Below are 14,085 nucleotides of genomic sequence, written 5' to 3'. Positions count from 1 at the left end.
AATTAATAACTATTGTAACTATAGTGAAAAAATAGGGTGGTTTGCATCAATATTAGACATAACTGGTTGAAGATTGTACCACCTCAGTCAACCGTGACCATGGGACCTGTAAAGGGCCCGAAACGTCGGTTTGTTTGAAAAAACCAATATACGCGATTTAAATCCGGAAAAATAGTTTCATTTCCTATGTGTAACAATCACGAAAACCTAAGAACTCGATGTGTACAAATGTTAAATATTATCAAATAAGTTATGAGTACCAAAATTCAATCCAATTTCAGTTCCTCCGCATGGCTACGAGCTAAATAACTTAGACAACGATGCTCTGGATGCCCCAAACGTGTACCAGGAAGACATACATCGGCAGAGGTATCCGCAGCCAACATTCCCTGTGGATTCCGACGAGCCAGTTTCGATGCCCGCCGAACTGTCTAGCGATGAAGCTAGATTCAAGCACGCGAACCCTGCCTACCAAAGTGCCGTGTTACACACTTCTACTAACAGCGACGCCACTTCTGATGGACTTAAAGACGACAGTAAGTTCTTCCTATTTTAAATAATTAAGACTTAATATTGGATTGTGCACTGATAAAAATTAAACAAAAGAAATTACATATTTATGGAATTATGTTAATTTCTCTTTGAGTACAGTTGACCGGGTTTAATAGAAGCTATATTTAGGCTGTCAGCGCAAAAGTAACATAACCCACATTTAATTTTTGTTCTACAATATTACTTTAAATGATAATAAAGTACGTAATTATTATGTCTTTGGATGCTATTTTCATGTATAAAAAAATTGAATTGGTCGTTTAATATGGTTACTATACATATAAAAATGCATTTGCATAAGTTTAAATCCCACATTCTTTAAGCATTTTATAGGGTTACATCACTTTTGCGCTGAATAATAATGAATGAAACAACACGAATGCATAAATAATGATTTCAATTCTATATTATTTTCGACTTGGCAAGTATCATATCAAACATATCCTTGTAAATCGAACAAACATTTATTTTAATTACAGAAAATGGTTTAAAGAAATGGAAAGGAGTAGCATTATCGCCAGATAACGAGAGGAAGGCGAAGATACACCCGCCGCCGCCGCCGCCGCCGCCGCCTCCCCCCAAGTCCATGGAAAATGATCCCGTCCAGAAAGAAAACGTCAAACCCGATCTACCGATAGAAGAAACAAGCAACGAACCGACGGTAATTATAATTAGAAACCATTTATTCTGTTTTAACACTGAGTAACAAATACAATGTGGCCAAATTACTAAGATGTATTCAATGAATATACATATCGATGGATTTCTAGAACAGTGGCCTATCTTAGAATTAAAGCATCTAATTCTACAGGAAGATGATATAAAAAAACTGAGACGTGTCTGTCGCGCAATATTGATTATCGTAAACTGTCCCAACTTTGGCATGTAATTATATTAACCAATAAAAAACTCGGTATCCCATTCTCAATAAAATTTTGCGTGTTTCGAACAAATCTCAGTAATAGGTCAAAAAAGGAACTACTTTGTATTGAGCCACTGTTCTTGAAAAGCAGCGATAATAAGTGGCCAGGAATCAGTAAAGAAGGTGATAAAACGATGGGATGACGATGAAGGTCAGCGTCGTCACAGTCTTATTACGTAGTATTACGCCGGTAAATTTTTTCGGACCGTTTCAGAGTATTGTTTTAGTAATAATAATAACGCGCACGCACTCGTAAACCAGTACTAGGGACACCCTGTATCGCGGGTGCCATGGACACTAGCGTGTTTCATTTTGTTAGGCAAAGAGTTGTAATAACTCTCAGTAGTATTCTCTTGGATGGTTACCGTGTCGCCATATCGGAGGTACCGGGTAAGATCCATGACCGGATCAATGAGAAAAACTAACTTTTCTATATTGTCTCGGTTCTGGGTGTTTGTGGCAACGTTATAGTTTCCAATTTCCATAACATAAGTGCTTTAGTTACCTACTTTGGGATCAGAGCGACGTATGTGATGTTGTTTGATGTTGTCCAATCCTATTCCTTTGAGGAGTCCGAGATCCTAAATACTACAAGGTACCTTTTTCTTGTAGCCAAATTCCTACTATGGTTCCCAATTTCTTAACCACAATTAACTACAAAAAATTAAAGAAATACATGAAAAACTCATTAGTGGAAAGCACTTCAATATTCGAAATTTCACTAGTATGAAATAAAAGTGATCAAAGTATCCAACCCTTAATATTATCTAATTGTCTTGAAATTCTGCATATATATTTTATACAACACTGCGACCCGGGGCGTAAGCAAAGCCATATGAAAATCACATCTTTGGAAAAATGAAACACCCTAATGGACACATACAACATAGACAACCACAAATTACACCCGAACTCATTAGAGAAATAAATGTAGGCCATACAAATATTTCTCCCGGCACGAGAATCGGACCCGGGACCTCTTGTGTATCAGTCCAGGATGGTAACCCTTCGGCCACTGACGCAGTATATTCCATTTGTTGTTTTCGTATTTTGATTGGTACAACTACTAGTTTTCGGTAGCTTAGTAAATAATGCAGTAATATTCATATTTTTCAATAAGCTAGTTAAATAAGAATGAATCACGTATTCACGTCGTTCACACGTAACACTATGACTGGACATGGCAAACGGCTATTTGTCAATAATAAATTATACTGCTAAGGGATTTTTCAATAACTGTTATTGTAAGCTGTTTTGTAACTTTGCATACAACATGACAATGATAGTGAATGAAAATTGTGTAGTGTTGCCAGATGGTTATATTTCTTACATTTTTCGTAACTTTCGATCATCTCTATCTGGTTATAGTTTGATGTTCCTTGAGATTTTGTTCCTTGGATTTCTAGGGTATTTTTTAGGTTTTATCTTATGTCATAATATCTTTTATGTATTTTAGTATGTCTTTCACAGTTACAATTTCTGATTAAAAAAACGAACTTGTAAAATTGTAACTTGCACACAAAAATTTCACGTTTCAGGCAACTAAACATAATTTTCAATTCAAGTGCCCTGACAATAGCACGGCAGCACTAAATGTGTATCTTGTTATTTGTGGCTCAATCGCGGATAAAGGCGTTAACTTTACTTGTTGACTTTAACCATTAACCAATAAACGAAAACAAAATAGCTGTTTCGGCACAGTTGTTGGTACTTAAATTGATTTATATTATCTGCCTGTCGATATCAAATATTATTATTATTTTCAAATATGTAACTTAAAACAATAAGATAAATAAGATAACAATAAAAATATATAAAATGTGAAAGAAAACTTTATTAAGAGAACTGTAACCATTCCGATTTATCGGACAAATAATATATAAAGTCAAAAAGTGGTAGGAAATTTGTATCAAGTAGACGTAACAAGAGATTTGCTGCCACGAAAGTCTAAAATCTAAATAGTGTGAAATACTTCTAATCAACAATGGTTTAATAATAATAATAAATGTACCATTCGACCATACCGATTATCTGTCCTCAAACTAAGTTTGTTCTATAAGCATTAGAGTAAAGAAATTAACTCTGGGGCAGTACCCAGAACACCCAGACCGAATGCCAACGTCGAATACGGAAGACTGAGTCAATCAATTTCACCGAGCTAATGTTAACGTAATGTTTTACGACTTGTAAGTTTACTAGATTATTTATAATTCATTTTCAGATTGTGACAGTGGAATTGAACCGGGGATGGAACAGCAGACTGGGTTTTAGTGTTCAGAGCCACCCGGACTCCGGTCAGAGCTACATCTCAGCTGTGTACAATGACAGCGTCGCTGCAAGAGACGGAAGACTGCGGCGCGGTGATGTCATTTTGCAGGTAAATATTGACGAATTAATAACTAACATGAACTATTTGTTTTTTACATAGTATCAAGTGACGGGACGAACAAGTCGTGCGCCTGATTGTAAGCGACACGCCTAACCTTAACAGTTGCAGTGCCACTTAGAGCTTTAAATCGCAGACATGAGGGGCATTGCCACTGCGCCTGTCACTATGAGACATAAGTTGACAAGTCCCATGTGCCTGTAATTTCACCAGCACCTTTACCTTTCAAAACGGGAACGCAGTAATGCTCACATTACTGCTTGTCGGCAGAATTAGGTAAGGTGGCAGTACTTCCCTGGACGAACTCTTTCACAAGGAACTGTGCTGCTACTAAAAGAAGCAAAATTGTTCCACAAGAAGCAAAATTTTTGGATTTCGGTCAATGAATCAACTCGGAATTACCCAATTTAGAAAATGTAATTCTCACAAATCTCTTCAATCTCCGAGCCTCTTCCCCTCTTTCTTATCTTGATAGTATTCATATTCATACATCTGTTTACACTGATTATACTAACTTTAATCAGTGGCGTAATGTGAGGGGTGCAGAGGGGGCATGGCCCCGCACGACACAGCAATGGAGCCAGCGGAGCCCCAATTAATCAAAATTATTTTATTATTAAATAAATTCCACTAATTGCGAAATTAGAAAATAAATTCCACTAATTGAGAAAACAATATCCTGAACGACAGAAAGGTGGCGACAGCAGGCGAACATAAAAACACAAGCGAGCCTGCCCGAACGAAGTACTTTTGTAATCGTTATAATCGAGGGGACAGCTTTAGGATTGATATCGATACTACGCGAGTGTTATTGATAAACGTATTTCTGACTTTGTAATTTGTGCATCGAGTATATAACCAGAAATGGAGTCGAAATGTCATTTAATTTGTTTAAAAACTATTCTGCCAAATCATTACGGTAACAACTGCGCTCGGATTGCCCAGCCCGAATTCGAAACAATTGATGGGTGTCGTGAATTGTTTCACTTCAAATGTCTAGTTTTTCTTGAGCTTTCCTATAATTAAATTTGCTAAAATTTAAAAATTACATATTTAATATTCAATTACCGATGAAATGTGATTCCGTTTGTTTAGTAATTAGATGTTTTGCTGTTTTTACACCACCGAATGGAATAGCCCCCATTGTAGAAATATTATCTTTATTACAATAAATACAGAATATTTTTGGAATAATATATAGACGTATACACAGGTCAGTTATTGGCGCTGTACTAATTCAGCTTTCTAATTTGTGATTTCAGCGCAAACGAGACTTAATATTTGAAAGTGATCTAAGGCCCATTTGCCTGATGAATTGCCAGGGAACAATGGCCCTTATTTCATCTCTATTTCTGGTTATATACTAAATAAATTTTTTTTTTTAAATATTTAAAAAAAAATTGTATTATTAGGTTAACGACGAGAACGTGACGTCGATGAAGACACCAGAAGTGATTGATCTCCTACGAATCCTGCGAGGCTCTATTTGCATCACAGTGCTCCGACCCCCAACCCTCAGTGAAAAAAAACAAGATCAGAAACCGTATATGTCAAAAAATTAAGTAAGATAATATAACAGAAAACGGGGTCTACATAATATGGCCGCCATAAAAATTCTGCCGGAGTACATAATGCACCTAAGTTGCACGTCATACACCCTAGGTTTGAATGTGTGTAGAAAGAGACTCAGACCCATTAAATATTTTTTGTGAATTAAGATAAAGATCTGTGTATATAACTGAGAAATCGAATTGTCTCTAATTAAAGGCATATAGCTATAATGGAATACACTATATGTATACATAACGGGAAACACTGTCGTGCGTGTCAAATGCTTATTCTTTGTCGAAAATGTTTCGAGGTGGTTTTGGAATATTTTTTAAGATTAATAAATTTCTTAGTAAAATAAAAATTCTGAAACAATAAAAAGAACAACGTTTCAAAGGAACAAAGAAACAAGTCTGAATGAAAGCAAAATATATGATAGTGAAATCTGCTAGCTACATTATAGTTTTCGCAATAATAGAAAATGGAGTAGCGGGTAGCGATTTCAGAGGAAATCTGTGAAAGATGTAGCAAGTAAAATAATGTAAATCTTTATGAGTTAAATAGTGAAATATAATGAAACGAAATCCTAAACAGAAACTACATTATAAAGACTCCTTAAAATCTTATTATCGTGAGCTGTTATATAACACCTATATAACATTTGTTTAAGGTATTTAAAATATGTAGATTCAGTTTGATGGTTCATAAAATGGCGTCAAAGTTGTCGGGAGTTGTAATAGTTTACCGTTCGTTAAATGTACCTTTTAACAATTTAGTAGACATGTATGGCTAAAACTGGGTTAATTCATCATTATTATAGTCCATTAATAAATAGCTGACCAACCTTAGCGCAACGAAAAAGCAGAAATTAAAAGGGCACTTACATTAGTTTGTAAAATACGTTGGTAAGTACAATCTATGTAAAAAGTTGTAGCACACATTTTTAATATAGTGGCTGTAGAGATGTTTATGACTTTTTGTCTGACATTAAATATGAGATATGTCTATTTCAAATTTTATAACAAACACACTTATATGAGTGTGTGCGTTATGTTTCAAATTATAAATAACAGATAATTTTATGTACTTATCTACTTCTTCATTAAAAGATACCCATGTTATTTTATGGTGTGTACGTGAATAAATTTTTTAACAGATTTTCTGGGTGCGGTGCTAATAAAAACGACTATAATTAATATCACATCTGTAGCACAATAATTTGTATGAACACAGCAATCGATCAATGAAAAAAATTTAAAAAAGAGCATTCCGGGTTTAAACTTGTGTAAATAGTGTAATTAAAAGACATTATGTCGTCTAATTCACTGTACGATAGTAAATAGGAGCAAAAATGATGGTAAGCAGGAAATTCTTGTGTAGGACACAGTTGAAAGATCTCATTTGTGTGTATTTTAATGACTTGACTCATATTGTTGCGAATAACACTATTAAAGTAGATTATAAATTTAAAATTAAATTTTAAGATAGCACATTGCACAGAACATTTTAAATATTGAAATATAACCGATCCATACCTGTATGGCATAAAGAAAAATCATCTTTCTCAATGTAACTAAAAGGCCTATCGTATCTATTTTATTCCTAAATACATTCTTAAGATAAAATTAATAAAAAATACTGTTATTTTATGATGTCTATGACAAGCTATTCTTCCTAATAAGGTACTGATTATAAATTCTAGTCAAACCTAAATTTAAATACATACATTTATCACACATACTCTTTGATTGATAGATAAATATTTAATTGTGAATCATGATATGTATTGATAATATAAATATATTAATATACTTCTTATAATTAACTTAAATATACACAGTTGACGGTTAGTTTCATTATATAGCTATGTATCTGTTGTGAAATTTAAAGATTTTATCGACAAATCAACTCAAATCTATTTTACTATTGAATATAATAGTTTTAAGAAAATTTTCGAAGTGCTGTTTTACTCTATTAAGTTCAAAAAGTTTGCGAAAATTTACAAAATGTTCAGATAACTATGTTCTATTGATTAAAACAGCATTTGATTATATACTTAAGCGATATGTAGAAAATATAATAATATGATCCTACACATTAAATTACCCTGAACGAAGCGAATAACTGATATTCTAAAAATATTGTGATGGATTTGTGTTAGATTAATTATGTAACATAAATTCTAGATGAAGTAGACAAAATCTACATAATAGTAAATGCATGGTACTGTATCGTAAGTGCAAATAGGTTGGGCTCATGGTTTTGAATTTTCTTTAATCCTATTCTGAGCAAAATTCAACAATATTTTAAAGTAATGAACAATATAAATAAATTTTGCATGTGAAACTGTAAACATTCGTTTTCCGTGACTGTACCAACATTTTGGTTTGAGCATGTTGTACTTAAGTTTTCATTATGAGATGAAACGTTAGAAATTTCATATCAAGATCTGAATTATAGTTTGTCAGTATGTAAATGAATATAAGCCTTCCCAACTCACAGGACGATATTATTGTTAAGTGAATTATTTTAATGGTGCTCAAAATATATGTTTGTATAGAGAGTGCTCGCTTGCTAGTCTTGCCTTAAATCTGGGCCGTCAGGCGTTATTTATGCAGAAGAGACGTGAGGCATGTCAATTTGTTTAGACATATAACAAAAAAGGGGTAAAAACCTCGTAAGTACCAAGGAATATCACAGAAATATATTTCCTAATTATATTACGATGGTGAATGTCTAAACTAACTTAATCCCTTTAGAAATCAATGAACCCTCACGTGACGCGTGTACTTCCACGTCTTTTCAGTATAAAACCGCCTTGAAGTTACTGTGAATACGTCAGTCATAAACAGATTGTACGATATTATAGGTAGATAACTATAATATTAATAAAAACAATTATCATTTCATTTTTTGTTTAATTTCTACTTGTCCTTACAATCTAAAGCTTAACATGTAAAGCTTTAAAATATTTTGCAATACTTACAGCTCTACATTTATCTAAAATTACATGCATAAGTTCACGCCCTAGTCCAAACAGGAGGGGTAAGCATAGACCACGAAACGCCACTTTTTTTATTCGGAGGAATCTGCTTACAAGTACCCCGGTCCCGCGGGGGCAGAGCCGGGATTATGTGGGACGGGGGTGAACCCTAAAGGGGACATTATTATTGTTTTTTTTATTTCAATCTATACCTTTATTATAATATAATATACATATATGGGTATATAATACATGAGTAGGTATACAGAAATATATGAAAATAATAATATACATTCAGGAAGTGTCGAGAATGGAAAACAAGAAGAGAACGATCCTGAATACTATAGAGAATAGACGCGGGAAAATGATTGGACATTGGCACGACACGACGACTTCTTTAAGATCATTTTAAAAGGAAAAATCGAAGGGAATAGGGGACAGGGTACATTATAATGAAAACATCAAAACTTAGCTCTATATATTCTATTGATCATAGGGTATCTAGAAAAAATACTTTATATAAAACCCTGGTTGCGTTTGTCATACTCAACCAAGGGTAGCTTTCTTGGGCCTGAAGCGTGTAATTATATTCAGCACATTTTAATGCACATTGGATGTTTATCGGTTTCCTCTTTGTTGCTGGTTCTTACGAGATTAAGTCTGAAAAATCTAAGCAAAAAGTATGAACTCAGGAACGAATAGCCAGTTAGCTAAAGTGGGCAAATGTTTGTTTTAGAGAGCATATGGTATTTGCGACAGTAATCATTTGGCTGGGGAACTTCAGCAACCATGGGCAAATGTTTGTTTTAAATTGTAATTTAAGTTTCAGCAAATAAAGCAAGTCCTCCTCATATAATATAATCATAATCATAATAAAGATAATCATACCAGACAGATACCACACTGGAGACACAAGTAAATAGTTAGTTGACTCCACACGTATATTAAACTGCCTCCGTGGCCGAACGGTTACCATGCCGGACTGCCACGCAGAGGTCCCAGGTTCGATTCCCGGGCCGGGAGAAATGTTTGTATGGCTTACATTTATTTCTCTCGTGAGTTTGGGTGTAATTTGTGGTTGTCTATGTGTGTGTCCATGGTACCCGCGACACAGGGTTTCCCTAGTGCGGGGCTATGTTGAGTGTGTGCGTTATTTATTTATTTATGTATATTACTATAAATTAAGGCCTCAAAAATGAAATGCCGGCCATGCAAACAGGGTAATGATTACGCGGGTAAAAAGACCAACTTAAATAATAACTTTTTTTATAATACCAATCAACGGGACGAACAAGTTATGCGCCGGTTGGTAAGCGACATGCCTGTCCATAAGAACCTTTACAACGTACAAGCGATATTCGTATTTTTTCGGATTGGAATCGGACTTAGTGCACAAACGACATCCGAAGAGGGTCCGAGTTTTCTAGATTTGTACAGTCTCGGATTCGGAACAAATATGACTCGGATGCAGTGAGCAAAACGCGGTTACATTTGCAGTGCCATTGCCACTCAGAACTTTGAATCGCAAAGATTTTAGAGACACTGTGCCTGTAATTTCACCAGCACCCTTACAAACCGGAACGTAGTAATACTCACATTTACTGATAAAACTACTAAGTTCACCAAACTAAACCTGTAGTAGCTATCCGCACCATTTAACGCTATCTAGCACTATCGGCCTGCTTAACAAAGCATCTCGTTACGTTATGACTACCCGCATACAGGAGTCTATCGATCCGTAACACCATACTATTACGACATTACGTTATCAGCTTCTGTATTTTTTGTTAAGCGATGCATTTGATGCAGAAACCAATCATGAGTTTAATAAATGCATCATAAAATTTTCTATAAATAGATACAAACTTACATATATGTATGTAAGGGTAGACATGTACTTTTTAAGTTCACTTTTCCTATAGGTACTCGAAATCTCTACATTTGTCAAAATGAACCCCGATTTCTTTACTCCCAAACTTTTTGGTGACCACCACAAAAAATAATTGAAAACATGTATTTTTTATATCAACTGAACACAAAAAATCACAACACAGAAATCATAACACAAAAAGAGGTCAAGTACAAATAATAAATGGGAGTATTTGAAGAGACAGATGCGAGTGGAGGAGGCGAAAGAGGTTTGGCAAGAACGTGGCGAGTGGAGGTTAATGGTGTTTCACTACCCCAGTATGATCTAGGCATGAAGCTATGTATGGATGTACACAATTTGCACCCTCAGTGTTAAAGTTAAGTAATTTTTAGAAATAGTAATTTTTAGGAAACTATTAAAATAGATTTAAAAATGTTTTGTACTAGTTTCGTAAAAATGTTCAGGAATTGCTTTATTTTATTATTAATCCGTTAAAAAAGCCATCGTAGCCTAACGCATAGGTTCTCAAACTTTTTGGCTCATCTCATCATTTTTTTATCTTGTCTAAGTGGGCAAGATAAAAACATTTGAACTCAACCACCACAAAAAATAACAGAAAGAACCACTTTGGGAAACTATGGCCTAATGGTTTGTCCTACCCCTCTCAAGCAGAGGTTTGCGGGTTTGAATACAGCCTTGCACCTCTGAATATTTCGGAATTTATGTGCTTTTCGGTGAAGGACTACATCGTGAGGAAACCTGCACACATCTGCATAGCAATTTAACCATGTATGTGAAGTTTCCAATCCGTTACACTTTCGTTTCCAATCCCGAACTACAGTGAGAGGAGACCTATGCCAAGCAGTGGGACTTTATATAGGCTAACTATTATTATTATTAATGGTGCGAATTATTGTGATCATACTCCCGAATAAGAATAATAATAATAATAACGCACACACTCATAGCCCCGCACTAGGGAAACCCTATATCGCGTTTATGTAGACAACCACAAATTACACCCAAACTCCCGAGAGATAAATGTAGGCCATATAAACATTTCTCCCGACTCAGGAATCGAACACGGAACCTACGCGTGGCAGAACACTATGGTAACCGTTCGACCACGGAGGCAGTTATAAATTATACGAATAAGTATTCTTGATAGTTTATAGACAAATGAAGGATTTAAAAAAAAATTTTAGCATTTGCTAACTAAATAATGCAAGCGTGACACGGTGGGCAGTGATAACGCTACATTTTAATGTAACGTCTCGTGGCATATGGTTAGCGGTCACGGTCAACGCACCACCGTGCTCTGTTACGCCCCTCTGCGCCCAATTTAAAAATAAACAGTGTAGCGGCAACATTTTTGGTGCATTTCATCAAAAATTTAAAGAAGAACTAATAGGTTCATAACTAACTTTACCGTCCTATTTAGCAGGAATTTACGTAAGTTACAATTTTGCCGGAAAATAGTTATTGCTGTTGTCATTATCAGTACAAAAACATCATCATCATCATAAAGATAAAGGCCTCCCGATGTTTGTGCCATCCAACACAACCCTGCGCTAGTCTCATTCGTCTACGGTCCGCAACTTTAACGACGTCGTCCATCTATCTCACTATAGGACGTCCTATGTTTTTTTGTAACCATTCCTTGGCTACCATGCCGTATGTGTTACTCCATCTATCTGCATAATAAACAAAAACATAAATAAACGTAGTAGAGTGTAAATCAACCTTGAAATCTAAACCAGACCAGAATTGGCAAGACAGGTCTCAAATTCTTCAGATAAAATTTCCTTCGTCACCATCAAGGTCTATTTTAGCGTTGTCACTTTCGCTTTAAGTCAATGGTCTAAAACATATCGTGAAAATCGTCCCGTTTAGCATGAATAAACGTAACTTAAAATTTCGGCGGAAAAAATCCCTTGCACAATTCAATTCAGAATGTTGAAATGTTCTATTTTGTTATGTAAATAATGCATTTTCCACAAAATTGTAAGTTACTTCCGTAACTATTCTAAAGGACGGTATAGCATCGGTTATATCCGACGACGAACACACTGAATGACGTATATGAAATTTTTATCGTAATTAAATAAGACGTACTATTTTAATCAGCTTTCAAAAGCGAACATTTCATACTAATCGTCGTTGTAGAGTAAAGTGGTAAAGTGCCAGTTAAGGCAGTTTACATAGGGACGATATCATACAAGAGTGCGATTCGTTAATTGAATGACGAAAAAACCTAATAATCTAAAATTGAGAAATAAGTATGACTGCAAAAGAACCAATAGTCGACGTAGTCCAAAGGATTGTAAAATGTAAATTGCAATGGGGGGCACATTACTCGCACAACAGATTGTCGATGGAGGGACAAACCACCCACAAGGTGGGGTGGGGATATCACACCGTCAGTCGTCAGACTAAAACATCATCGTCGTCATAACGTTGTCAAAACGAGTTAAAAAGACAAAAAATGATGATAAATAAGACGCAACGATTGATCGAGACCAATCGGTAAATTTTGCAGAGACTGCATCGAAAGAGAAACTTCAACAGAACGGAATGTAATATCTATTTAAAGGTTCAAGTCATGTTCACCTATTTTTGAATTGAGTTGGTCGGCTTTTCTAGTTTTAATTATTTTGTGTAACTGGTAGACGAAGCTGTAACGACATGCTTTCATTCTCAATATGCTGGTGGCTTATGGTCGGTCGTGGTCAGCCAACCGGTACCGCGAGAGGGCCTTTCGTGCTCTGTTGCATCTCCAACGATAGTAGATTTGATGGGAAATTAAGTTGTACATTCAACTCGTGTTTTCAATGTAGTGGGTTATAGCCTTCCTAAACATACTGTCTATAATAATTCGAGAACGCGTACGAAATGTGAGATAGTACTCTTTCGGAAACGTATGGGCATGTAATTGTAAACTTTTGTACTTTGATTTTTTATTCAAATTATGTGAACGATATTATAAACAACACTTTAAGGGAAAACAATATATACAATTTTTTTTTAATGCAAAAAAGAAATGGCTTTTTTCAATCGAGGATGACGGGTTTTTGAACCCGCATAATTTTGAAACCAGGTAAATGACGTAATTAGGAAACTGACAAACCACGACGTAAAACTTTTGTTTCTAAATCGTGTCTACAAAGTATCATTCAAACCCGAATCCAACTACGAATTTTTGAGAACACTGAACGATTCTTTTATTAGAAATCGTTGAGGTGTGCTATAAAAGATTCAAGAAAGGCACATAAATGGACGGCGACTATACCTATTCCAATACATAATAAAACCTTTTAGTAAGTGTACCTAATTTTACAAGTACAAAACGAGAATAGTTTTTTTAGTATGTTATGAATTTGCATAATTTTCCAGACAACCACATCAAATGCCTTTTATTCCCTGTATAATGAGTACCAGAGCCACGGAATTTACAATTCGCTCTGGGGCTCTTTCCAGAACACACAGAGTAGAATCAATTTTGAAAATTTCATTTCCCAATTAGGTCCTACCGGGGATCGAACGCGGGACCTCCAAATCCAGTGCCCAGAGTACAAACTGTTGAGCCACTAGGGTGATCAATACGGGTGTTCTAGTATCCTATACTCAGGAGAGAGTGTAAACGTAGAAGCCATGACTAATAATCATAATTATGGATAAACTAAAGTAACATTCGTTATATGTTGGAAATGAGTGACATGCAACCTTGGTTTACAATGGAATTGTTAAAATATTAAACTTCTCCCGTAGGGGATAGTGCACAGTACGTGGGGATAGGGTAACCGTACCAAACACTGCCAGTCACT

At 35.3% G+C, this 14,085-nt stretch overlaps 1 protein-coding gene across 1 annotated transcript in view; it reads left to right on the top strand.

Moving 5' to 3' along the window:
• Nucleotides 1–6,249, top strand: part of LOC113227078 — a 191,770-nt gene extending 185,521 nt beyond the window's left edge. Inside the window, exons 13-16 of the mRNA XM_026459952.1 lie at nt 282–536; nt 1,032–1,213; nt 3,696–3,851; nt 5,273–6,249. Of these exons, the coding sequence (XP_026315737.1) occupies nt 282–536; nt 1,032–1,213; nt 3,696–3,851; nt 5,273–5,422 (743 nt within the window). The 3' untranslated portion in view covers nt 5,423–6,249. The remainder of the gene's footprint in view (nt 1–281; nt 537–1,031; nt 1,214–3,695; nt 3,852–5,272) is intronic.
• The last annotated feature ends 7,836 nt before the right edge of the window (nt 6,250–14,085 follow it).

Source organism: Hyposmocoma kahamanoa, unplaced genomic scaffold (genome assembly GCF_003589595.1).
Source record: "Hyposmocoma kahamanoa isolate Upper Pololo Valley unplaced genomic scaffold, ASM358959v1 202, whole genome shotgun sequence".
Taxonomy (NCBI): domain Eukaryota; kingdom Metazoa; phylum Arthropoda; class Insecta; order Lepidoptera; family Cosmopterigidae; genus Hyposmocoma; species Hyposmocoma kahamanoa.
Note: the sequence above shows the minus strand (reverse complement) of the source record. Positions and strands in the feature narration are given on the sequence as shown.